Genomic DNA, 27,741 nt, shown 5'->3' with positions numbered 1-27,741 from the left:
AAACTTAGTAAGTGCAACCACAAAGAAGTTGCACAGCTATTAATAGCATTGTGCTCAAATATCAAATGATGGATTCAAGTATTAACGTGAAAACACCGATCAGATATTATTTAGAGATTTCACATTACCCTCTGTGAACTTTGATATTTACCAAAAAGATTTCACTACACTGGCTTCCTGGTAATGCACGGAACTCACAGTCATGCTCATAACTGTAAATGAAGCAGCACCGAGAGGAGCACCATCACTGCAGGACCGTTTTTAATTACACGCTACTGGCATAACTGGCATGTTGCTTCTAATTCATGTCCTTCTAATCTTATGGATTTCTACTGTGGGGGGACAAGGTAAGTTGAAAGCCTGAAAACAGCTCTGAATACTGAGTTCCTCTCTCAAATGTGTGTGTTGGCTGTGTGTACATATATTTTTATATGAATATGGGGGTGAAAATATTGGGAATGAAGGACCATCATTTTTGCTTTTAATGGAAATATTTTCTAATATGCAGTTAAGGGAAAATAGAATGAAACAATTTTTCTATGGTCGTTAAGTTATGATGTATAAGTAGCCACCAAATACAAAATCTGGAGGGAAATTGAATGTTGAAAAATCTGCATTTGACGAAGATAAAAAGGTGAAGTGCCAGTGTGATTCTGCGTGAATGCTGCAATGCCACGGACCAGGAAAAGTACACCAGAGAAATGTGGACACCTGCAATGTGTTTGAATTTTCATAGATTTTTTTAAATTTAAGATTTGAATATTATTAAATTCAGGAATTTCCTATTTCAATCCAATCATCACTTAACAAAGAAAAACCTTTTATTTTTTTACTAAAATATAATTTGATATACAGTAGTATGTTAGTTTCAGGTGTACTACAAAGTAATTTGACATTTGCATGCGTACATTATGAGATGGTCATCATGATCATTTTCATAACAATTTGTCCCCATACAAAGTATTACAATAGTATCAGTTCTGTTCTTTATGCTGTATATTGCATCCCTGTGGCTTATTTATTTTATAACTGGAAGTTTGTTCCTCTTACTGCTCTTCACCCATCCCACCTGCCCACTCTCCGCCTTCCTCGTCTCTGGCACCACCCATTCGTTCTCTCCATGATGAGTCTGTTTTTGTTTTGTCTTGTTTCTTTGTTTGTTTTGCTTTCTAGATTTTGAAAGCCTCACATGTAAGTGGGGTCACACAGTTTTTGTCTTTCTCTGTCTGACTTATTTCAGTTAGCAGAATGCTCTCCAGGTCCACCCATGTTGTCACAAATGGCAAGATTTCCTCTTTTTTATGCTTGAGTAATATCCCATGGTGTATACAAATACCACATCTTCTTTACCCATTCATTTATCTGTGGACACTTAGGTTGCTTTCAAGTCTTGGCTATTATAAATAGTACTGCTATGAAGTTTGAGGTGCATTGATCTTTCTGAATTAGTGTCATCTCTTTTAATGAAACTATAGAGCATATCCTTATTTTCATATGTAATAAAACTAGTGAGATACCAATAAATTATTTGCTTCTTCTGAGCTTTTCAGCAAGGTTTAAAATGAAAAAAAAAAATTGTACACCACTACGCCTTTAATACAAAACACTATGTCTCACAGTATTTTAAAAAAGTCACATCTTGTTTTGTGTTGAAATAAAATCCATCACATCTGAGTAATTGCAAATGAAATATCCTACAAGATCTAGGGTAACTGATTAAACTGTATGTGGAGATGGGATTTTAGTCATGTGCTTTACTGTTTGATTTTCAGAAAGTATTTATTTTGCTCTTTTGATGCTAATTTTTGCACATAGTTGTTCTCTTTGGGAAAATCTCTTCAGTCCTAACATAAGAAAAAATAAGAACTATAAAATTTCTTCCTTTTATGATCCACCATTATAAAAGTTGCAAAACATTATTTCTACAGACTTGAAAACTACTCTAGTTTGTTTATACATTTTTCATAGAATTATAATCAGAGGACTACAGTTAGCTAATGGGAAAAAAGTATTTTTCTCCAATAACAGATATTGCTTAGTTGATTAAAAATACCAGCTTCTCTGGTTAGCCTAAAGTAAGGATTAGACCTTTACAACATCCTCACTGAAAAACTGTATGTATGGGTGTATTTGATTCTTTTTAACCTATGTGTCTTGTACATATTGTTTTGAACACCATCGAGAATGGACATTAAGAGGGGATTTCTAAATTGGGGGGAAAAAGCAGAGGAAGATGAGTATCAAATATAGTCATATGTAATTTTGACAACCTGAAATTTGAGGGGCTTCACAGGTGGCTCAGTCATAAAGAGCCCGTCTGCCGAGCAGGAGATGCAGGTTCAGTCCTTGCGTTGAGAAGATCTCCTGGAGAAGGAAATGGCAACCCACTCCAGTATTCCTGCCTGGGAAATCCCATGGCCAGAGGAGCCTGGCAAGCTATAGTCCATGGGGTTGCAAAGAGTTGGACATGACTTAGTGACTACACAATGACAACATTGTATAAAAAATGTAAAAAGATGTTCAAGCTTCAATCTAGTCTCCTGTAGAACTTTTAGAGAAGCTCTACCAAAAGTTGTATCGATAATAAGTCAGGAGTCCCCACTCTCCGGGACCTAATGCCTGATGATCTCTGGTAGAGCTGATGCAATAATAACAGAAATAAAGTGCATAATAAGTGTAATGCACTTGAATCATTCCCAAAGCATCACCCCTTACCCCCAGCCATGGAAAAATTGTCTTCCACAAAAGCAGTTCCTGGTGCCAAAAAGGTTGGGGACTGCTGTACGGTTCAGTGATTTCATGAGTTTGTGTTGGAGCTGGAGAAGACTTTTGAGAGTCTCTTGGACTCCAAAGAGATCATATCAGTCAATCCTAAAGGAAACCAACACTGACTGTTCTTTGGAAGGACTGATGCTGAAGCTGAAACTTCGAAACTTTGGCCACCTGATGAGAAGAGCCCATATCTTGGAAAAGACCCTAATGCAGGGAAAGATTGAAGGCAGGGAGAGAAGAGGGTGACAGAGGATGAGATGGTTAGGTAGCATCACCAACTCAATGGAGGTGAGTTTGAGCAGGCTCTGGGAGATAGTGAAAGACAGGAAATCTATGGGGTCGCAGAGTTGGACATGACTTAGCAACTGAACAGCAACAACAGCTGTTCATCTGCCTACTGAGAGACTGGCCAGAGTGTAAAAGAAGCACTCTAAAGTAACACTTGCATAATCTAATGTTCTTCATGCTTTCAGCAGTAAAATATTTATCAAACACTATACTGTGCAACAACAAGTTCAAAAGAAAAGGAAAACTGCATGTCTCATTACAATGCACAGGGTCCTATGAGAAGGCAAAACATGTGAATAAGTAAACAGATTGCAAGACTGTGTGTGCGTGTATGTGTATCCCATAGGAGATGTACTCACAAGGTTTGATCAGAATGTCGAGCCTTGAGAAATCATTTTCTTCTCTTGGAGTGGGTGATTGGGTAAAGGAGATCTATGAAAAGAAGTTATTGAGTTAGTGTCAATGCTGATGCACAAGAGTATTTGCTAACCGTTGAAGAATGAGCTTTGAAGGATGGGTAAAACGGGGACATTTGGAGGATGGAAGCAAGGTTATTCTGCATAGCAAAGAACATGTAGGTAAAAATGCATGGAAATCGAGTACTATAGTTTGACAGGCAGACAAGAAATATCTGTAAAAGAATTATGGGAGGTACTACCAGCAGTGAAAGCTTCCCTGGTGGCTCAGATGGTAAAGAATCTGCCTGAAATGCAGGAGATCTGGGTTCCATCCCTGGGTTGGGAAGATCCCCTGGAGAAGGAAACGGCAACTCACTCCAGTATCCTTGCCTGGAGATTCCAAGGAACAGAGGAGCCTGGCGGGCTACAGTCTATGGGGTCGCAAAGAGTTGGGCACACTGAGAGACTAACACTTTCACTTTCACTATCAATGTGTGAGGGTTTTGGGGTTTTTTTCCTCCAAAACCATCTAATGTAAAATTTTAGACACTTAGATAAGCAACTTCAGGTTTCACAGGTGAAATACTATGGGAACTACTAGCTTCAAATATTGTGCAACACTGAAAATCACCTCTAGATAAGTGAAAAGGGGAAATTTCCCTGGTTAATTTGTGAGCTGAGTTCCTGTAAGTTACTTTTTTCTTTTTCCAAATAAAGAGAAAACAAACAAAAAAAAAATACAAAAGCAAAGACAAAACACTTCATCTTCAATGTACCAGAAAAATAGAGACAAGACAGAACTTCAGGTGGAGCAACCCAGGACTAGAATTCAGACTAGAGAGAGAAGGTGAGTGGAGACGCCAGCACGGCCTGTACACCAGTGAGGCCTTACTGCTGTCCCTCTGCCTGGCTCTTAACCTGTGGGAGATTGTCTTCTTGAAGATACTGCAAAGGACATTATATTTTACATGACTCTAACGTATACATTTTGCCTTCATTGACAATGTGCTGTGCACTAAATCGCTCAGTCGTGTCACTTTTTGCAACCCCACGGACTGTAGCCCGCCAGGCTCCCCTGTCCATGGGATTCTCCAGGCAAGAATACTGGAGAGGATTGCCATTTCCTCCTCCAGGGGATCTTCTGGACCCCGGGATCGAGCCTGAGTCTTTTATGTTTCCTGCATTGATAGACAAGTTCTTTACCGCTAGCGCCTGTACTCATCATTAGAGATCTTTCTTTGTTCTTAACTAATCAGGACACTGGCAGGCATTAAGCTAAAGGAATTTAAGCTAGATGAAAGAAAAAAAAATACTGACAAGATGATTAAAATATGATTTAATGATTCATAAATATAGATTCATATTTAATTCTTCAGTTTTGTTTTATTTTTCCCAGGGAGACACTGTGATTTTCCAAAAATAAACCATGGAATTCTATACAATGAAAAGAAATACAAGGCATCCTTCCCAGCTTCTCCTGGGAAAGTTTTCTATTATTCCTGTGAATATAATTTTATGCCTCCTTCAAAATTCTTTTGGACTCCCATAACATGCACCGAGGGAGGATGGTCACCGACACCAAAATGTCTCAGTGAGTAAATGCCTGATGTGGAGGAATCGTTCGGGCAGTGGAGAGGGATGTGGCAGGGGGGTCACAAGGTCTTGACAGACAGTCACAGGGATCAGGACTGGAGGAGCCAGCAAAGATGAGAGATGTAGTTCTTCATGTTTTGAGAAGCCTTTTTTGAAAACCAAATGAGGAATAAATATATGAACTTTCTTTCATGTTATAAGTTTTAAAACTGATCATTAATATATTTCACTCCTAATATTTATGTCCTAATATTCATTTGCTATCAGCCTGGTCATAATTTTTTCTTTAAAAAGTCTTTGTACATATCCATTCTCTTTTGAAATGTATCATTCTCTTGAATATTGAAAGGATCACATAAGGTTTAGCATCTACACTTTTACATTTTCCATAGATTACTTTTTTTGTGCCTAAAATTATATTTATATTAATCCTTCAGTAAATGTGAAGAGCATACTCAGGGGGCAATAAGTGTACTAAAAGAGAAAAACAATGCAGGGAGCAGAATAAATGAGCCAACAAGGTAATAATAATGGTCTTTCTATAAAAAAATATTTATGAGAATTAAGAGGGAAACATACATTAAAATACTATTTATACCTATAAAAGTTTACAAGAATAAAATATTTTATTATGAAAACCATAGAACAATGGAGTGAAATGTTAATTTCCTTTTGTATATGAAACATATATGAAAAGTATATATTTCATCAATACAGCAGCAAAATCTAAATTCTTTTAAAATTTTATCTTCATACTGAATTTTAGCTTTGAAAGTTTTCCATTAAAAAATATTGTAAAATGCAAATGTATTTTACTATTGTTTTACCACTTCCGTTTGGTACATTAAACAACTTTTGGTCCTTAGGAGTATGTTTCTTTCCTTTTGTGGAAAATGGTCATTCTGCATCTTCGGGACAAACATACCTGGAAGGCGACACTGTTCAAATTACCTGCAATAAGGGCTACAGCCTCCCGGATAACCAGGGCAGCATTACCTGTGCTGCAGGGGGCTGGTCCTCCCCTCCTGAATGCATCTCCACCAGTAAGTGAAATGTCATCTTCTCCAATCCTGGAATATGTTGTGATTTTTTTAAAAAAGAAATAAATCTATTGTTACGTCTTAAATAGAGATTTCACCACTTACTTTTATTTTACACATTTGTTTTTTAGTTACAGCTGTCTCTGAATGGATGTGCAAGTAACATAGTTTGCCTGCTTACACAAATCAAATGTATTTAATAAAAATAAATATTAAACCAGAATACAAACACTTGAAGATACTACCTTTATGTTAAAGTAACACCCACTTTTTGTGTACAGTGCATTAAAATTATCATGTTAGCTGAGAATAAATATCTAGAAAACTAAAATATTAAAGAGAAAAAAGTCCAATACTAGTTAAAATGTCTTATAACTAAGACAATTGTTAATAATTAACCTTTTGTGTTAATATTAAATTCACATGCTTGATTCAATAAACAATTTCTATGTTTTAAAAATTTTGTACTTGTGAGAGTTATGTCTGTCACTGATTTAAAATCTGGAAAACAATTCCTTTGGAAACTCTATAACATGGCAGCATCTCCCAGACCTCTGGAATCATAATAGCAATTTATAACCATCTTTCTATTGTATAAAATCTATAATAATTTATAACCATCTTTCCAGTTTCCTGTCGTAACTCTATGCCTGCACAGTGCAGTATTCAGCTAGAGATTCAAGGAGACATAAAAACTTCTCTAGCTGTTTCTCACCATAGTGCTAATTCTTGTTACTCGGCCCTATAAATTCTAGCTGCCAGGGCCTCCAAAACCCTTATCTCCCTCTTCTCATCTCAGAAAAACCATAGGACTCTGCCTGGCTTCTCCTCCCTGGGAGCTGGGACACTCACAAAGATACTCTTTGGGGTTTGGATTTTGTTTATCTCCTTTTTCTTGATCATCATGGACCTGCACTGCCTACTTTCCAGTTTCCTGGAAATACATTTTGTCCAGTTTTCTAGCTTTTTAACCAGTGGGAAGAAACGCTGATACCAGCTACTTCATCTTACCAGGAAGCGGAGTCTTCTGGTATACTTTCAAAAAAAGCAATTATGCTATCAAAATCATTCCACATCTTCAATATTTAAATTTAACCTTTTAGGAAACAGACTCTTTCTAAAACAGCTTGAATGACCAACAGTGTTTCAGTAAACAGTGAGGCCATGTTTTCTTACAATTACAGAGGGCTTAAACAGGACCAATATTTGCCAAAAAAGTAAAATAAAAGAACAAATCTATCTGAAATGCCAGTGACTGAACAGGGTTCATGTTGTGTAAGCTTCACTTATGGTACAAGTGTTTTTGTAACCCATTTAATGGGATAATGGCAACCAAAGTCCAAGAATTGAATTTCAAAGCCTGACAACTCCATTTGAGTATTGAAAACTCACAAGGAAATCCAAACCAGTGTAGAAACTTAAGCAAAGGGCTCAACTTATAGCAAATCATTCATAATTCTTTATAGGAAATTATTAAATAACTGAATTGGATTTCTCTTGGGCATACCAAAACTCTCCGGCCAGAGTTCTTTCCTCGCTTCTTCTAGAGCAACACACTTATTTTTAATGTGCCTTATTCTATGTAAAATATTTTATATAGTTTCCTAAAATATTTTCTTTGAGGATTTAATAAACTAAAAATGTGGATTGCAAGAATAATTCTAGGCTGCGGTTTTTCTGAAAGGCGGCTTATGTTTTTTCTTTTTATAGTCATATTCATTGATTTATTATGAAAAATTTTAATAAATTTTTATATTTTCTTTTTTTTCAGAAAAATGTTTAAAAACAGATATTGTAGTTGCCAATGGGTTTTTGTCTGAGTCAGAATATGCTTATTCTGTAAATAAAGAAACACAATATAAGTGTAAACCAGGATATACAACAGCAGATGGAAAAACGTCAGGGACAGTTCAATGTTTGCAAGGTGGATGGTCAAGTCAACCCGCTTGTATTAGTAAGTAATTTTCCACTTTACTATGCATCTTTCTGAACCCACTACATGGAAGTTTACTCCAACCTTTTTTTTTTTTTGCTTCTTCAGAGATTAGATGGCACCATGTAAAATGATGTCAAACTCATTTTTTAAAAATGTATTGATAAAATACAGGAATACTTCTATACCACCTTGATTTAACTTCTTTGGTTATGTTTTTCCAGGTCTTCAAAGAGCTAATCCTTCTCTTAAGTCTATTTTTTTTTTCCTAGAAGAAATGCCATTATTTTGGAAATTAAAAAAAAAAAAAAAACCTAATTAGATTTACAAAGCTTTGTGCCTGCATGCTCAGTCATCTCCGACTCTTTGCAAACCTATGGGCTATAGCCCATCAGGCTCCTCTGTCCCTAGGATTTTCCAGGCAAAAACACTGGAGTGGGTTGCCATGTGCTACGCATTACAGAGCTTCAAGCAAAGCTGAATTTATTTGAGACTGAGATATTTGTGCAGTTATCCTTTGCCATCTTCAAATTCTCAGTCTCCTGTAGTTGATTTCTTGTTCCTTTTAATATAAGTCGTGAGTCCGAGGAATAAGCTTCATCCACGGTGTAGTGGTCTAAGGATACTAATATTGAGCTCTTTTCAATCCATTATCTGATGCTCAGAGAAGGAATAGGTCTAGAAATTCTTGTAATTTGTGAATATTTGAGAGGTATGGGTGGGTTTCAGGTTCTGGTTTCTGGGAAACTTACACTAACAATGGATTTCCGATTTTTACAGTTTTTCTTAGGGATAAAAAATGGTAAATCGGTACTCTGTAATCAAGTTAAGAGGCATAGGAAAAAACCTTAAGTTTAGTAGAATTTGAAGTTATATAGGGCTTCCTTGGTGGCTCAGATGTTAAAGAATCTGCCTGCAATGTAGGAGACCTGAGTTTGATCCCTGGGTCAGAGAGGTCCCCTGGAGGAGGAAATGGGCACCCACTCCAGTATTCTTGCCTGGAGAATTCCATGGACAGAGGAACCTGGTGGGCTACAGTCCATGGGTTTGAGAAGAGTCAGACAAGACTGAGTGACTAAAACTTTCACTTTTCTTAGGCAGAGGAGCTCTCCAAATGATGAAAATATGCTTATATTATTCTTATATTTTATAAAATAAATATGAAATTTATTCTAAGCAACTGGATGCGTAAAAATTTGCATTTGGTGCCAGCTGTCTTTGTGAATGATCAGCCAGAGATGAAGAAGCAGACAACACAGGGACCATTTTTGACTTATTTATGTAACAGTGATTTTTAGAGAATCTGATAATGAAGAAAGGAATGTGCATGTAAATACAGTTTTTACTTTTTAGTAGTTATATCAGAAGAACAAGTTACCACTGGCTGCTCTTCTTCTTCAAATGCTACTTAACTTTTAGAAATTGGATACATTAAAGCAATAAAATAATGGAATAAACTGGAGCTAATCACAAAACATTTGCTAATCAAACATAGCATTTGATGCTAGCAAATGTAAAAAATGAAGTTAAAAAATTTACATAAAGTTTCAATTAGGTGAAATTATTTCAAGGTGTTTGAAGTCAGGAAAGTGGGTTGGTGATTGGAAGGGGTCATAGAAGACTTTGAAAATGTGAGTAATACTCTATTTTTTCACCTGGAGGGTAATTATAGAGGTGTGTTGACTTTGTAATAATTTTCTGAATTTACACCGCTTACATTCTTCTACAAGCTTTTTCTACTTCAGTAAGTTCATTAGAACATGGTATTAGAAGACAGTTCCCCAGGACTTCCCTGGTGGCTCAGAGGTTAAAGCGTCTGCCTCCAATGTGGGAGACCTGGGTTCGATCCCTGGGTTGGGAAGATCCCCTGGAGAAGGAAATGGCAAACCACTCCAGTATTCTTGCCTGGAGAATCCCATGGATGGAGGAGCCTGGTAGGCTACAGTCCACGGGGTCGCAAAGAGTCGGACACGACTGAGCGACTTCCCTTTCCCCATGAACAGTTTCACACTGTGGTGTGGTCCAGGCTTTCTGAACAAAGACCACTGGCAGACGTGGGTAAAGGATGAATCAATAGCAAAGACACCTTGGAAGCTAGAAGCAGTGTGTACCTCCAGCAAGATTTAGGGACTTCTCTCTAGGGTTACTTGCTGACATTCCAGAGTAGTAAAAATCTAGGGACCTTCCTCTCTCTCCTGAGGGGGAAGAGATCAGGATGCCAATTACCATATAAGAACTGGTCTAATAATTTTGAGGTTCCTTTCCTATGGACTATCATGGTAGCTTAGATGGTAAAGCGTCTGCCGACAATGCGGGAAACTCAGCTTTGATCCCTAGGTCAGGAAGATCCTCTGGAGAAGGAAATGGCAACCCACTCCAGTACTCTTGCCTGAAAAATCCCATGGACGGAGGAGCCTGGCTACTGCAGTCCATGGGGTCTCAAAGAGTCAGACACGACTGAGTGACTTCACTTTCACTTTCATTAGAATATATACTATAGCTGATAGAACTACATATATATGTGCTAAGTTGCTTCAGTCATATCCGACTCTTTGGGACCCTAGGGACTGTAGCCTACAAGGTACCTTTGTCCATGGGATTCTCCAGGCTAGAATACTGGAGTGGGTTGCCATGCCCTCCTCCAGGGATCTTCCTGACCCAGGAATCACACCTGAGTCTCAGTCTCCAATATCAGCAGTCAGGTTCTTTACCACTAGCACCACCTGGGAAGCCCATATATATATATTTACTATATAATATATAATATTATATAATCAGTTCAGTTCAGTTCAGTCACTCAGTCATGTCCGACTCTTTGCAACCCCATGAATCGCAGCACGCCAGGCCTCTCTGTCCATCACCAACTCCCGGAGTTTACCCAAACCCATGTCCATCGAGTCAGTGATGCCATCCAACCAATTCATCCTCTGTCGTCCCCTTCTCCTCCTGCCCCCAATCCTTCCCAGCATTAGGGTCTTTTCCAATGAGTCAACTCGTCGCATGAGGTGGCCAAAGTATTGGAGTTTCAGCTTCAACATCAGTCCTTCCAATGAACACCCAGGACTGATCTCCTTTAGGATGGACTGGTTGGATCTCCTTGCAGTCCAAGGGACTCTCAAGAGTCTTCTCCAACACCATAATATAATTTAATTATAATATATAATAATGTATAATATATTATAATCATTATATATTGCTTGTATATTTATATAAAATATAAATATTTATATAAATATATAATATATATTTTAAACAAAACTTATCCAGAAATAGGTATATAAGGAAAATGTAACTAAAACCAATTTTTATTAAATTATTATTACTGGTGTTTTCTATAAGGTCATTTATTTATCAGAACATAATGATCATTAAAGGTCAGTGTTGGCTTGTTGTGTGCTTGGAAGTAGAAATAAAATTTTTATTTTTAATTTGCCAAGAGTCCTGTGACAGGCCGGTATTAGTGAATGCCAGAGTCAAGAGTGATGTCACGTGGTTTCAGCTCAATGACAGGCTGAACTACGAATGCCATGCCGGGTATGAAAATCAAGATGGACTCACCACAGGCTCCATAGCATGTGGTGAAGATGGCTGGTCCCGTTTGCCCATATGCCATGGTAAGTACTTGTTTCTCTAGAAAATAAAAACAATGATGGATAGGTTTCTTTTTAGTAGGCTTTCTAGAAAGAGTTTCCCTGGTAGCTCAGCTGGTAAAGAATCCGCCTGCAGTGCAGGAGACCTGGGTTTGATCCCTGGGTTGGGAAGATCCCCTGGAGAAGGGAAGGCTACCCACTCCAGTGTTCTGGCCTGGAGAATCTCATGGACTCTGTATAGTCCACAGGGTTGCAAAGAGTCAGACACTGACTGAGTGACTTTCACTATTCTAGAAAGATGTTTCCTCAATAGCAACTATCAGAATTCAAGGCATTTCCATGTAGCTTTAAGAAGAAAGTTGAATACCAATTGTTGAATAACAGATCACTGACAAGCACATCACCCACTCAAAATAAGGGTGCTTGTATGCCACACACAAATGGTTTATCGTCGAGTTTTGGAGGTCCAAGTTCTGAAATCAAAGTGTCAAATCGGAGTTCCTTCTGGAAGAAGTCCGTCTCCACTTCTCCAAGTCATTTGCATTTTTGGGCTCATGGCCACTTCCTCGAATTGCTTCAACTTCTGGCTCTATTGCCATATTTTCCACTTTGATTCTGACTCTCCTCTCTCTTATAAGGACCCTTGTAATTGCACTGGACCCACCACCACACAGTTAATTTGGAACAACCTCTCCTTCTCAAGGTCTTTAACTTAATTACACCTGCAGAGTCTGTTTTCCATGTAAGGTAACACATCTGCAGATATCATGGATTAGAAGATAAACATCTTTGGTGGCTATTGTACTGTCTACAACACCGTACAAGAACTATACATGAATAAACTAGGTGGAAAATCCCTTATCATCCAAGATCAATTATTTTCAAAAGAATTTTTTTTAACAATTGGATAAGAGAAATAATGTTAACAACTGGTAAAGAACTGTTGAGCAAAATACTGGAATAAAGTACAGAGATACAAGGTTGCAAATTTTATAGAAGCTGAGTGAGTCACATTCCAGAGGGATATGCAAGAATATGTTGTTACTAAACCATTAAATTGCCAATAACAATACATGAAACTGGGTAGATTAAATAATATTTCTAAGATTATTCAATTAGAAAATATCCCGCTGTACTTTTTTGATGTGTCCCTGATCTATTGAGAGTGCTTATTCTGTCTTGATTGTCATTTATATTTTCACACATGAATTTCAATGTATAATCTTATAAACGAACCATTAATAACAGAAGGTTAAAAGAGAAAGACACACACATATATTCATTTATATATCCATTTCTAATTGAATCAGAAGGTATTCACAATGTTTTAGTTTTTATATACATAGTAGGTTGACCTGAAATAAATGGACGACAATTATTTTTCCAGCAATGAGTTTATTTGGGATCAGCAGAGAATTTCAACTTGGGGTTTGCAACCATGAAAAGTCACATGCAAGTCCCTGCATGGCAAGAGAAGAATTTTTTTTATAGAGAAGAAAAGGAAGCGGGAGGGCTATGTAGACAGTGGCTTTTCATTGGCTGAATCCTTGCAGGGAAGAAGAGCCTTTCTTCTTCCTGTTGGGCTCTGCTATCTTCACGGAGCATGAGAAACTTCTGGTCTCCTGGCTTTATTGAACTGAGGTTTCTGTTAACATTTAACAAGTGATATAATATTTTACATTATACAGGGTATAATGGAAAGATTCAGAAAACCTAGAGGCAACTTAGCCATGTGTTTTTGAAAAAGTTTTGATATTTAGTTCTTTATTTATAAAATTAAGAATTGCATTTTAATGTTCCCTCCTGCTTAAAATGTATTAGATATGTTTTATTCAGGCATTCCAGCTATCTACTTTTTAAACATAATTATCATCTTTTATGTGAAAGTGTAGTGAAATATGTTGTATTTTAATTTTTATTTCTCAAAAGATGAATTTTCATGTACTTTGACTGTGAACACTATTCCTATTCCTATTCTATAAATAAATTATAAAAGTTAAGTTTTTATTGTTAACTAAACAAAGTAAATATTAATAATTTATAACCAACTTCTCAGAACCTGTCTAAAACAATCCTGAAGAGACTCTTATACAAAATTTTACCTGGATGCTCAACTGACTAGTTTTTCCAAAGGGTCTTACACATACTTGTTGAATATAAATCTTTTAAAGGCAGGAATATATGCTGCTCTGTATGTGAAGCTCCCTGAATTTTATTTTTACATAGAAAATGTTAACTTCATTTTTGCAATGATTATTTCACATATATTCATTTACTTTAATTCTTTTAGAAATAGAATGTCATCTTCCATTTTTAGAAGCAAACGTAGATGCTTATCCAAAGCAAGAAAAATACAAAGTTGGAGATGTGCTGAAATTTTCCTGCAGACAAAGACTTAAAAGAGTTGGGCCGGATTCAGTTCAATGCTACCAATTTGGATGGTCACCTAATTTTCCAACATGCAAAGGTCAATGTTTATTTTAGGAATGATGAAATAAGAATTAGATTTTTATATTAAATCCATGTATTTTACTGGCTCTTGTATTTATAATCTGACAAACTGCAAAAAATGCAGAAGGAGGAGGGGCAATAGACCATACTAATTGAGTTGCATAGCTTGTTTAAATTATTTTTGTCAAGGGGTAATTCTACCTCATGTTTTGAAATATATAATGGGGTTTTAAAGATCAAAATGTTGTAGCTGAGGTTAAGAAGTGCTAGTGTTTTTTCTCCTTAGTCTTGTTAAAGATATAATTTAAAAAATATTGCATAGTCCTTGTTATATTTTTATTAAGAGAATAATCAAATCATTGTAAAAATGGTTTACTAGATAAAAAACAATGACAATTTGTGACTTGCTTCAGATGACATTATTTTCATCAAGTTTTTGATCAAATTATTTTAAGTGTTTATGCTGCTGTTTAGTCGCTAAGTCGTGTCCAACTCTGCGACCCCATGGAGTGTAGCCCGTCAGGCTCCTATGCTCATGGGATTTCCCAGGCAGGAATACTGGAGTGGGTTGTCATTTCCTTCTCCAGGGGATTCTTCCTGACCCAGAGATCAAACCCACATCTCCTGCTTGGCAGGCAAATTCTTTACCACCGAGCCACCTGGAAGCCCAGGTGCTTATAAATATTATGTCATAAATTGTATGTGTATCATACCACAAATTTGATATTTATTTATGTAATAATCTGGTTCTGTAATAAATAACTTACAATATATTGGGATTTGAGGACAACCAGGATATTTGGATATAGAAAGAATATGATTACACTAGAAATTATTGCTAGTTTGAAGAAATATAATAAGATATTTTACAAATGTAAGTAAATGTCCTTATTTCTTATATAGAGATTCTGAAGAATGTAGAAGTAAAATCTCACTGTTTATCATTTATTTTAAATTACTTCACAAAAAATTAAGCACAGCAAACTGTGCAAAATGTAACATTTATATATCTAGATGATCAGTATATGTGTTCATTATGCATTTTTCTTCCTTAATTTGTTCAGAATTATTCTTACTAAAAAGTCACAATTTGAGAAAGAGAATAGTCAATACCCTATATACACTGTAAAAACAAACCTGAAAAAAATAAGAATGTAGTATAAACGTAATTTAGTTCTAGATCAAACAAAATCAGAACTCCACAATTTGCAATACTTAAGACTATTTAAGCATTATTTACACAATTTATTTTGTGTTAGGGCAAGTGCGATCATGTGGTCAACCTCCTCAACTGCCCAATGGAAAAATGAAACACATAAAACAAGAAAAATATGAACACAATGCAGTGGTGGAATATGATTGCAACCCTAATTTTGTAATGAAGGGGCCTAAGAAAATACAGTGTATGGATGGAGAATGGACAACTTTGCCCACATGTGTTGGTAAATAGATATTCATGTTTAAACAGGACAGCTACTTTTACCTTGTCTGTATGTATAAATACATACATAAAAAGATAAAATATTTTAAAGGTAAGCATATTTTTCATGACATTTTCTTAGAACCGGGAAAAGCATGCAGATTTATGCCTCAGCTTGAAAATGGCTATAGCCAGCCCTCTGTCCCTCCCTATCAACATGGAGTTTCAGTGGTGTTAAGTTGCAGAAATGCATATACAATGGTTGGAAATACTACAGTTGCATGTATTGATGGAATATGGACCGAGCTTCCTAAGTGTGTTGGTGAGTATATGTTTCTCCATTTTATATTTGATTGTTTATAACTTTTTAAAATCAATCAATATATTTATACCAGCACATGCTGGTGCCCACCAGATATTAAACTATTAGGATGTAAGACACTTATTGCTTGCTCTTAATGACTTAATAAACTGAATGGTTAAGGATTTCCTTTGATCTACGAATATTGTGCAAAAATACTGAGACACTTAGTATCTGTGTATCAAGAACATTTGCAACCTCTGCTTTAGATGAATCCTAGACTGTTTTTTCCAGCTATCTTCTACTCCATCCCACCTTCACCACATGATGAAGCTATGCAGACGGATTGCTTTTTAAAGCTTCTGGAAAGCCATACTTTCTTTTTTTTGAAAAAAAAAAAAGAAAAGAAAACAACAGAGTACCTTGAAAAGCATAGTAGTACAGCTGGCATAGAGGGGTTGGCATTGAGTGGACAGGTTAGAACAGTTACTGAGTGGAGGAAAGCTAGGAGTTGGGAGATGGTAGAGCTGAAGAGGATTGGCTGAATAAATGACAGTGTGTCTGTACAGTGGGATTTACATAAACTAGTGTTCTTGCCTGGAGAATCCCAGGGACGGGGGAGCCTGGTGGGCTGCCGTCTATGGGGTCATGCAGAGTCAGACACGACTGAAGCGACTTAGCAGTAGCAGTAGCAGGGTAGAACTTTAAAATGTGACCCCACAATGCAATATAACAATAGATATAAGGGTACGTAAGTCCCCTACATACGAACCTTCCAGTTGCAAACTTTCAAAGCCATGTTTTCTGAAAACTCTGTGCCTCTCCTCCCTCTTTACTCTTTTCCTGAAATATCTTTCTCCATTTTAATCACATGTAAAACTATTCACCTTCAAGACTCAACTCAAAATTCACTCACCTGTGAAATCTTTCCTGGTTCATTTTCATCTACCCACAGGCTCATCCTGAAACTCCAGTAGAATGACACAGCTTCTCCACTGGGCTATCTGCCTGTACATTTATTATATAACATTTATCCCATGTCGTATACCCAAGACACTTGTCTTCCTGTTTAGATTGTAAAGTACCAGAATAGCAGAGCCCATATGCATGGACCCAGTGTCTAATTCAGAGCCTTGGTAACCACTTCAGTTTGCGTAGATTTAAAGCATTTTAAGATTATGCGTCAGTAACTCTTTCACGACAGCTTTTGGCTGGCATTGCAAAGGCTCCTCCTCTAGGGTGTGGTCCATGTGGTGCCAGTCTTCTTTCTTAGATCACACCCCTGCACCCTCCTTTCTGTTAGCCTAGGCTTTCTCAGAGACATAGAGAATCTGTAAATCTTTACTTGACCTTTTAGCTGAATACTTCAACCTGTGCATTCAGGTCTTATATTAAGCTTCTACATATGTTTATAGATTTCTCATTAATACCATTTCTGCACAAGTTTCTTCCCCAGTCTCTTTGAGGTTTTATTGGTAAATAGGACCTTTTATTACCTTGTATATTTGAAGCATTATATTTCTGTATGTAAGATAACAGAACTTTTTATGTCAATTTTGTTTTCAGCAACCTTGCTGAATTCTCATATTACTTCCCAGAATAAATTTGGATTTTTTTATTTCTATAAATGGGCTTCCAAGGTGGTGCTAGTGGTAAAGAATTCACATGCCAATGACTTAAGGGATGTCAGTTCAATCCCTGGATCAGGAAGATCCCTTGGAGAAGGAAATGGCAACCCACTCCAGTATTCTTCCTGGGAAATCCCTTGGACAGAGGAGCCTGGAGGGCTACAGTCCATCGGGTCAGAGTTGCAAAGCGTCAGACATGGCTGAGCATGTGAGCATTTCTATAAACAATTACTATCTGATCTTTTTTTTTATTTCATTGCATCAGCCTGGAAAATACCTCTGTGTGGTCCCAAAATAACCAAAATAATAATTATGTAGCCTGAGTCATAGCACATTCTAGGGTGTTTGGAGTCTCCTCTTAGGGAAAGAGAGACCAGGACCCAGGCCTGATCTCTGCTCTTCCTGTTTTCCTAATTCCCTTAACTCTATCCCAGATGTTCAGGTCAGCTTACTTACATGTTTCCTCCACAGAAGTCATAAGCTTTATTCCAAGTTTTTCTTTTGGTCTGTCTGCTCTATCCCCTTGCATCCCAGCAGTCTGTGGACTTTCAGCCACAATGCCTGAGTATTTGCCAGTTTTTTCCTGACAAAGTCAGTTGCTCAGTCGTGTCTGACTCTTTGCGACCCCATGGACTGTAGCCCACCAGGCTCCTCTGTCCATGGGATTTCCCAGACAAGAATACCAGAGTGGGTTGCCATTTCCTCCTCCAGGGGATCTTACCGACCCAGGGATCGAACCCAGGTCTCCTGTATCGCAGACAGATTCTTTACTGCTGAGCCACTAGGGAAGCCCAGCAAAGTCTGATCCTGGCCTCCTTGGTTCCATTTCCAGCAATCTCAATATAGTAAAGTCTTTAATTTTGAACTCTAAAGACTAGCAGATTCTCTGTTGCTGCTCTTTCAGATTCTAAAGTAGATCACCCAGGGCCACTCCCTCCCCATCTCCTTGGCTTTTGGATCATCAACTGGCCCACTTACTCCCGGGGTTAGCTGCTGAACCCCTTTGAGTCTGCAGACCCCTGGTCACTGGCCCTCCGTGATGCCCCACTGAGAGGAACTGTCTCCCCCCCCCCCAGGAAGTGCTCATGGTCGCCAATCATGTACAAGTGGGACACAGACCTCCAATCAGCAGCATCACTTGGGGTACATTTAAAATAGGAATTAATGGAGAAAAATGACTTATCAGCAGAGAAGAAGCAGAACCTTCCATGTCTCATTATTCTGCCCTTTGACACACAAAGGGGAAGGTCCCATAGCAATCTATGTATTTGTGGACACAAGCAGGGGAAATGAAATAGTAAAAACCACCTCCACAAGCAAGAGACCTTTTGGAAGTGCGTGTTTTGAGGGTCCATAGGGGAGGCCTGGCGTGCTGCAATCCATGGGGTTGAAAAGAGTCAGACATGACTTGGTGACTGAACAACAACAAAGTGTTACATCAGGGATGTTCTCCCTGGCACATGCTCTGACTTACTGACTCTGGGTCTTTGCTAAGCTTCTGAAATGTGGGATAATTGAACCTCAAGGAACATCCAGATTTATCTCTATTAATACGATACTGCTACAGACTTATTCGTGCATCACCTCTTTTTATTACTTGACTGCTTTGAAAATATTTCTTCAGCATGATTTAGTGGGTTCCTTTTCTTGCCTTTAAGCATTAGGCTGAATGTAGCTACATAAGGACTGACCTTCAGTCAAACCCCTGGACCTAAGCAGCCCATCTTTCACTCTCATTTCCCAAAAGACTTGCTGATACATTTTTTTGTCGTTCAAACACAGGCTACAGTTTTTTGCTTTCTTTTACTTTTTTTTGACAGCACAGCCTACCTCATGCAATGAAATGAAGAATAATTTCATAGGATAATACTTAAATGCACCAAGCATAATTTAATGATACCATAAATACTTCTGATATTTTATTGAAACATTGCTTAGTTTCTGTTTAATAGTCTTACTGTGTATGGATATCTTCCTTTTTTAATAGCAACAAACCAACTTAAGAGGTGTGAAAAACCAAGGTTTTATGCAAGAGGACAGTTAAGTTCATATATGTATGAATTTAATCACAATGCCAGGGTAAGTTACAAATGTGCTGGGAAGAGTACATACATACAAACAGTCTGCATCAACGGGAAGTGGGACCCTGAACCAGACTGCATAGGTAAGATTTGTTTGAAAGATTTTGTAGATTCTTTGCTTCATCACCGGAAAATTGCTCTTGAAATTAACATGCTTTTAAATTAAATTATTTACTTTGGTATATAATCGTAAAATTGGAAAGTAAAGTTAGAAACTGCTCATAACCATGGACGGGGAGCCTGGCAGGTGCTTAGAGAAGGTAACTGGTGGCCAATTTTTCTATATACCAACATTATACTCGTTACTGATTACGGAATAAAGAAAATTTGAAACGTAGGACAAAGAGAATTTAGCACTTAAAGACTCATTTCAAAAGAGATCATATTAAATATACATGATGGAATACTAACTCCTAACAAAGGAGTATGATGGCTGGGACTTACCCAGTGGCCCAGTGGTCAAGACTTTGCCTTCCAGTGCTGGGAATATGGGTTTCAAACCCGGTCCAGGAGCTAAGACCCCGCATGCCTCAGGGCCAAGAAACCAAAACATAAAACAGAAGCAAAATTACAACAAATTCAATAAAAACCTTGAAAACGTTCTGGGTATGATGGCATTAGAAATTGTGAAGGAGAAAAATATTTGCCTATATAAATTTAAATAATGATTTTAAGAAGATAAGTTAACTATAATTTGTCTAAAACAACTAATATTGTTCATTTTTATTAAATATTTTATTTCTCAATATATTTTTTAATATTAGGAAGTGAATATTGTTCTGAGAGTTTCAAGAACTTGTTATATGCCTGTGGAATATTTACATAAATTAACCAGCTATAGTTCACTGTTAACATTCCCAATATTAAGACTTTATAGATCACTTTCATAACCACAAAGAAATAATATTTAAAAGTAATAATGAAGTTGACCTCCTCTTCTATCTTTGATTTTGTGAAGTAATTCACTTCCAATAAACCTAAAGAAATAGTATTTAAAATACTAAGAAGTGTATTATAATTATAAAACATATAGTAAAACCTATGAGATGCACAATAACCAAAATTCAGAGTGACATTCAGAGCCTTAAATGCATATTTTTTAGGAAAAAATAAACTTGTGTGTGTGTGTGTGTGTGTGTGTGTGTATATACACACATTAAATAAATATATAGCTAGGGGAAAACATACATTCCAGATATTAGGAAGAGAAAGAAATAATAAAAGTAAAGGCAGAAGGAAGTGAATGAAATAGAATATTTTACTTACAGTTGATTCCTTAAGTATAAGTAATTCTTAAAATGATTAAGCAGACATGTCTAACCAATTTTACTCTAATCAAGAAGAATGGTGGGAAGTCTGAAAATAATATTCTTCAACCAAAAAGTAGATGAAAATGCAAATATAGGGAAATAGGAGTATACCATTTTTTAAAGTAAAGTAATTTAGGGACTTCCCGGGTGATCCCGTGGTTAGGACTCGCACTTTCACTGCTGAGGGTGAAGGTAAAATCCCTGATCAGGGAACTGAGATCCTGTAAGCTACGTGGTGCAGTAAAAAAAAAAAAAAAAAAAAAAATGTAGAGAAGCCTCTCTCTGCCGTGGGGGTGGGGACGAGCTGAAGGAGGGCACCCCCCTGAGTCTTGGTCAGGAAGTGGGCCTGCCGCACCAACCACAGCGCTCTGGCGTTAAGATGACCATTTAAAGTGTTTCCCTAAGAACAAGTCCACTGACCAAAAAAAAGTTAGCTCCAAGTCAGGCAGAGGCATTTTAACCACATCCATCAGCCGGCACTGTTCTGCTTAGAAGAAAATGCAGATTATGAAAATCTTTTATTGCCATCAGAGTTTAGGCTGATGAACCTCCCTCCCGTCTCCCTCCCCATCCACCCCTCTAGGTTGTCACGGAGCCCCTGGTTGAGTTCCCTGAGTCATACAGCAAATTCCCACCGGCTAGCTATTTTACATATGGTATTGTAAGTCTCCATGTTACTCTCTCCATACATCCCAAGAGGGAGGTTCAAGAGAGAGGGGACATCTATACCAATGGCTGATTCATACTGATGTTGGCAGAAACCAACAAAATTCTTTAAAATTATTCTTCAATTAAAAAATTAATTTAAAATTAAAAAAAAAGAGTAGGTGGTCAAGGGAAACCTTGGCTGGTTCTGTCATTACTGTTCCTATTTAAATATTTTTTTTTGTTCTAACTTGTTTAAATCACATGCACATAATTTTTTTGAATCATGTGGCTTAGCTAGAAAAATATTAAAAGGGTTAATTTGAAAAATTATACAAGAGTACTGACAGCATAGTGAGTAGGAGATAGAAAGGGGCACCTGAGAAACTTTAAATCAATTATTATAACACAGACGTGCTTTTTAAACCAAAAACTATGTTAACATAAAATACAGGTATTACTATAGCACAGTATATGTTGTTATTGTTTAGGTGCTAAGTCGTGTCTGACTCTTTGCAACCCCATTGACTGTAGCCCACCAGGCTCCTCTGCCTATGGAATTTTCCAGGCAAGAATACTGGAATGGGTTGCCGTACCCTCCCAGGGGATCTTCCCAACCCAGGGATCAAACCTGCATCTCATTCATTGGCAGGCGGATTCTTCACCACTCAGCCACCAGGGAAGCCCAGCATTGTATATACTATATGTATATGTATATGTATATGTATATGTAGGTGTATGTGTATCTGTATGGATGGAGAGAAAGAGAGAGAGAGTTGGTTATTGGATGTCCCATTATACTGAAATGTCATCTTGTTGAGCTGTTTTTCCTTAGCTTTTATTAATCAAATAATGCAATTTTTTGTAGGAAAAAAGAAACAACTGTGCCCACCTCCACCTCAGATTCCTAATGCTCAGAACATGCTAACCACAGTGAATTATCAGGAAGGAGAAAAGGTTGCTGTTCTCTGCAAAGAAAATTATGCATTTCTGGAAGCAAAAGAACTTGTGTGCAAAAGTGGACAATGGCAGTCATTACCACACTGTGTAGGTCAGTATTTGTTTCTAAAAAATGTTATTTAAAAAGAGGTTTCTGATCTTCACTTTATCTAAAGAGCAGGACAAAAAACTTATGACCTATTTATTACACAATATTCTGAAGCATTAAATTGTCATCTAATTACCCAATTCTGTCCATGTTTTAAACTGTTTCTCTAAGATGTATCTCCAACAGTGACCAGAGAAGAAACAGGTTTGAGGCCTTCACTGGAAACTCGATTCTATTCATTAGGATTACTCAATATCCAGCGTTAAGCTGTAGAGCGGGCAATCTGAGAGTGGTCAAGGCTAGGGTTTGAATTCGGTAATTGCTGCTGGAGAGATGATATGAAAGCTTAGGGACGGGCTGGGAACACATGACGAGTTTACACATCTAAACAAGAGAGAAAGAGGTGGGCAAAGAGGAGCAGCCAGACAAGGTTGCAGGAGATAAACTGGGGAAGGTTGCTAAAATCATTCCAGGACCCAGTTGCAATGTGGGGGTGCTACCCCTCATTCTAGAAGCAAGTGCCCTACAATTTGACTCTATTCTGACACTGCCTACCCAGAGACAGCCTCAGATCTCACAGGCTAAGCACTCAGTCTTACAAGACTGCTCCCTGGGGCCCCACTTCAGATGCCAGCTACATGTCCAGATTGTCAGCTGTGCTTCTGACCGACCAGGTATAGACTGAAGTTTTCCATGACCCTCTCCTTGGGTTCCGTTACTTTGCTGGAGCAGCTCACCACACTCAGAAGCAGTCTCTTCACTAGATCACCATTGTATTACAAAGAGGACAACTCAGGAACAGCCAGATGAAAGCGAGGCTCAGGACCAAGTGTGGGAGGGTGCAGAGCTGCCATGCCCCCTCCAGGCAGAGCTCTTCCCGCATCTTCCCACAGGAAGCCCTGGGGACCCTGTCTTTTGGGGGGTTGTGGAAGGTTCAGTACGTTGGCACCATTGGTCAAATCCGTGGTCATGGGTGATGGATTTGACCTCCAGCCCCTCTGCCCTCCCTGAAGGTCGGGGTGGGACTGAAAGTTTCAGCCTTCTAATCAGTGGTTCAGCCTTCTGCCAGTGGTTCTTCTGGCAACCAGTGCATCCTTGTGTTATCAAAGGGCCTTCCAAAAATCGCCTCATTGACGGAACAAGACACCTTGATTGCTTTCCATCCTTAGGCGATTCCAAGAGTTTCCAGAGCTCTGTGCCAGAAGCAGGAGTCAGACCAAATGTTTGCTTCTTTTTAAAAATCACTACACCGCAGCTGGTGTCCCAGAAGCAATGCCAATGGTATAAGTAAAAAAAAAACAAAACGTATTTTAAAATGTTATTTGACAGGACGGCAAACATTTCAAAGACTGCTTAGGACTGGGCAAGATGCCCGAGAATTGAACAGTGGATTAAACAAGGAGCCCAGCCTGGTGCTCTGTGATCACCTAGAGTGGTGGGTTGGGGGGAGGGTAGAGAGGCTCAAGAAGGAGGGGATATATGTATCATCGTGGCTGATTTGTGTTGTCTGGCAGAAATCAGTGCAATGTTGTAAAGCAATTTTCTCCCAATTAAAAAAAGTTAAAATAATAATAATAACATAGGAGGAAGGGAAGTACATGGAGATAGAGATGAAAAAAAAACCAACAACAGTGGATTTAGCTACCTGAAAGTCATTGGTAACTTTGCTTTTAGCTGATGAAGCTGTGACTTTTTCAGCACGTTTCTATGCTGGTTACTGACTCAGCAGAGGCGACATTGGTGACACAGCAGAAAGAGGACAATTCATGGGCAGGGCTTTGCTGGTGTAAAGGGTATAGAATCCAAAGTCCACACGAAGGAGGTGGTTTGAGAAAAGAGCAGGGACAACAAATGAAACAGGAGAGAGAACAAATTATTTGCAATCACATGTCTGATTCGCTCACTCCTTATCTGTAGCTTTTGTGACCGTGTAGGGAGATCAGTCAGTACCATGGAACTTATTCCATCTGATCTTAACGTGAAGTTGAAACATGATGGACAGAGAAAGAGGCCTATGCTATTGTTTGGAGTTAAAAAAGTAAACGCAGAAGAGTATGTCTACAAGTCATTTCAGAAAAATTAAAAGTTCATGACCATAACTGATAGCTACGTGATGTTTGCATAACATTAACAGTTGCCCCAGAGAATAAAAATGGGAAAGGAGTTACTTATTTTTACCTTTCCTCTGTAATTAAACGTTTTTATGGGGAAAGGTGAAATAGACCAAAGGTTTACTCACCAGTCCATCAGGCTTTAAATAAAAACAGTTTTTAATACTTATACAACCTTATATATGGGCTTCCCAGTGACTCAGCAGTAAAGAATCGCCTGCAATGCAGGAGGTATGGGTTTGATCCCTGGGTCGGGAAGATCCCCGGAGGAGGGCATGGCAACCCACTCCAGTATTCTTGCCTGGAGAATCCCATGGACAGAGGAGCCTGGAGGGCTATGGTTCATGGGGTCGCAAAGGGTTGGACACGACTGTAGCGACTGAGCACGCACGCGTGCCCTTATATAAACGTATACTTATTTTTTGTGTGTTTTATTTTAGGGTGAAAGAAAGCATTATAGGTCTATTCTAGTTATTGGGTTGCATGATAGAAATTTTATAATGAGCTATTTGGACTCTCAGACATCATGTAAATAAGATATTGAAGATATGATATATGGAACTTTTCATTATTCCATTTATTCTGCAATACAGATTTTTTTTTTAACACTTGCATGTCATCTTCCAGAGTCTGCACAATATTGTGGGCCCCCTCCGCCTATTGACAATGGAGACATCACCTCCTTCCCCTTATCAGTATACTCTCCAGGGTCGGTGGTCCAGTACCGCTGCCAATCTTTCTATGAGCTCCGGGGAAACCTGACTGTGACGTGCAGAAATGGACAGTGGTCAGAACCACCCACATGCATTGGTGAGTTCTTCATATTCTCCTGGAGTCTGAAACTTGATATTTATAGAATTTTCATGGACTAATTTTGTAGGATAATTTTTACTTAAATTTCATTCAGCCGAAAATGTGTCTAACAAGTGTAGGTATATAACTGAACATTTTTTTTTTTTTTAAATCTGCTTTAAAACAGAGTGGAAAAAAGTTTCTTTAAAAATTATAAATGAGGACTTCCCTGGTGATGCAGTGGGTAAGAATCTGCCTGCCAATGCAGGGGACATGGGTTCGATCCCTGATCTGGGGAGATTCCACATGCTGAGGAACAACTAAAGCTCCTAGGCTGCAACTTCTGAGCCTGTGCGCCTAAAGCCCCTGCTCTGCAGCAAGAGAAGCCACTGCGATGAGAAGCAGTGCAATGTTTGGGAGAGTAGCCCCCGCTGCTCTCTGAAACTAGAGACAAGCCCATGCAGCAACGAGACCCAGTGCAGCCAAAAATAAACACATTTTTAAAAAAACGATAATATAAATACACTTTAAAGAGACCCAAATACACGGTGCATTATAAAACTCCATGAATATCCCAAATCATTTAACCACAGGACATACTCTTACACCACAAAGTATTTTCATGTAACAAACATCTGAGGATTTTTTCAGGAGACCATTTGTGAAATGATGGTCCGGGAGTTGTGCTTTATCAGTATGCAAAATTCTACTTGTAAACCTGAAGGCTTTTCCTGGAAGAACTCTTTGCAGACGGCTGCTAACATGGATTTTTACTTCCCCGTGGCAGGGAAAGGAGAAAAACTGGCAAGGTTAGCAAGTCGCCTCCCAAATGTACACTATTTCTTCTTCTTTTAGTGTTTATTTGGCTGCATCAGGTCTTAGTTGGCACGAGTTCTCTAGTTGTGGCACTCTGGCTCGGTAGTTGTGGTACGCCAGATTGATTGCTCTGGGGCATGTGGCAACTTAGTCCCTCAACCAGGGATCAAACCTGTGCCCCTGCAGCGAAAGTGTGCAGTCAACCACTCGACCATCAGGGAAGACTCTCTGACTCTCTTAATGAAATCATAAAGTGGGGCAAACTCTTTGAAGGGCAGTTTGGGGATAAACCTCAGATTTTAAAAACACACATCCTTTGACCTCATTGCTTTATTTCTGGGAGACTAATCTATACATGCACTCTTGCAAGTGTAAAAGAATCCGTAAGAGGATATTCACAGCCACATTGTCTAGCACAATAAGAAATGGAATCTACATAATTTCTATCAGTAGCCTTATGAGATTTGTTTTATTAACAACCTGTGCCAATGAAGAAACGAGGCACAGAACGCCTTAGTATTTGATGTAAGCCACTTGGTGAGTATCTGGTGGTGTTAGGATTCATACATCACTTTGTCGACAAAGGTCCATCTAGTCAAAGCTATGGTTTTTCCATAGTTTTGTACAGATGTGAGAGCTGGATCATAAAGAAGGCTGAGAGGGAAAGAATTGATGCTCTTGAAATGTGGTGATGGAGAAGACTCTTGAGAGTCTCTGGATTTCAAGGAGATCCAACCAGTCAATCCTAAAGGAAATCAGTCCTAAATATTCATTGGAAAGACTGATGCTAAAGCTGAAGCTCCAATACTTCGGCCACCTGATGCAAAGAGTTGACTCACTGGAAAAGATCCCAATGTTGGAAAAGATTGAGGGCAAGAGGAGAAGGGGGCGACAGAGGTTGAGATGGTTAGATGACATCACCGACTCAGTGGACCTGAGTTTGAGCAAATTCCCAGATAGTGAAGGACAGGGAAGACTGGCTTCCATATTCTGGCTCAAAACACTAAATTATGTGACTTTGGAAAATTTATTCTGCTTCTCTGAGCCTCCGTCTCCTCATGGGTAGCCTGGGGAGATAATGCCCAGCATTTAGAAATGATACATACAAAATGCTAAGAACTGTGTCTGGTACAACTGAATAAATATTAACTTTTAACATTCTTTTATAATTTTATTTAGTTCAAGATTTTCTTAAATGCAATTTCACTGTTTTTGGATAAGGAAAGATTTATTATTAATACTTTATTATTTTTTCTTTCAGATGCATGTATCATATCTGAAGACAGAATGAACAAAAATAACATACAATTAAAATGGAGAAACCCCCCCAAAAGATATGCTAAAACAGGGGATTTCATTGAATTTGAGTGTAAACCTTCACATAAAGAGAGAACACCCGTACAGTCATTTCGAGTCCTCTGTCAGGAAGGGAAATTTGAATATCCCACATGTGAATAATCAAGCAGAACTTCCCTGGATGTACTCTTAAAAGCAATCTTACAGGTTGGCTGTTAGTACTTCTTA

General features: G+C 38.2%; 2 protein-coding genes across 5 annotated transcripts in view; one reads left to right on the top strand and one right to left on the bottom strand.

Annotated features, from left to right (window-relative positions):
• The first annotated feature begins 210 nt into the window (after window positions 1-210).
• LOC145507856 (complement factor H-related protein 5-like) lies at window positions 211-27,720 on the top strand. 3 transcript variants are annotated; one of them, XM_081495299.1, is made up of 12 exons: window positions 211-347; window positions 4,855-5,049; window positions 5,918-6,094; window positions 7,863-8,045; window positions 11,462-11,638; window positions 13,905-14,081; window positions 15,325-15,507; window positions 15,628-15,807; window positions 19,402-19,578; window positions 22,319-22,501; window positions 25,237-25,419; window positions 27,479-27,720. In XM_081495299.1, exons 1-12 carry the CDS (start codon window positions 290-292, stop codon window positions 27,673-27,675), a joined length of 2,070 nt encoding a protein of 689 aa, XP_081351425.1. In that variant the 5' UTR covers window positions 211-289; the 3' UTR covers window positions 27,676-27,720. The 3 variants fall into 3 exon arrangements, with proteins under 3 accessions (XP_081351425.1, XP_081351426.1, XP_081351427.1); XM_081495300.1 differs by lacking the exons at window positions 7,863-8,045; window positions 11,462-11,638 and having other exon boundaries at window positions 290-347; window positions 27,479-27,675; XM_081495301.1 differs by lacking the exons at window positions 7,863-8,045; window positions 11,462-11,638; window positions 13,905-14,081; ... (2 more) ...; window positions 19,402-19,578; window positions 22,319-22,501 and having other exon boundaries at window positions 290-347; window positions 27,479-27,675.
• ASPM (assembly factor for spindle microtubules) overlaps window positions 13,001-27,741 on the bottom strand; it is an 80,745-nt gene continuing 66,004 nt past the window's right edge. The window contains exon 28 of one of the 2 annotated variants that reach the window (XM_081495293.1): window positions 13,001-13,259. In XM_081495293.1, the coding sequence (XP_081351419.1) occupies window positions 13,100-13,259 (160 nt within the window). In that variant the 3' untranslated portion in view covers window positions 13,001-13,099. Of the gene's footprint in view, window positions 13,260-24,143; window positions 24,280-27,741 lie in introns of those variants that run through there. The other variant, XM_081495296.1, reaches the window with a different exon arrangement.

Source organism: Giraffa tippelskirchi, chromosome 5 (assembly GCF_054371585.1).
Source record: "Giraffa tippelskirchi isolate mGirTip1 chromosome 5, T2T-mGirTip1v1.2.pri, whole genome shotgun sequence".
Taxonomy (NCBI): domain Eukaryota; kingdom Metazoa; phylum Chordata; class Mammalia; order Artiodactyla; family Giraffidae; genus Giraffa; species Giraffa tippelskirchi.
Note: the sequence above shows the minus strand (reverse complement) of the source record. Positions and strands in the feature narration are given on the sequence as shown.

Bases quoted from the DNA above. Each gene is read 5' to 3' on its own strand.
- LOC145507856 (XM_081495299.1), top strand. From the start codon at position 290: ATGTTGCTTCTAATTCATGTCCTTCTAATCTTATGGATTTCTACTGTG. The intron at 14,082-15,324 runs GTCAATGTTTAT...ATTTTGTGTTAG, and splicing joins TAATTTTCCAACATGCAAAG to GGCAAGTGCGATCATGTGGT. The intron at 15,808-19,401 runs GTGAGTATATGT...CTTTTTTAATAG, and splicing joins CGAGCTTCCTAAGTGTGTTG to CAACAAACCAACTTAAGAGG.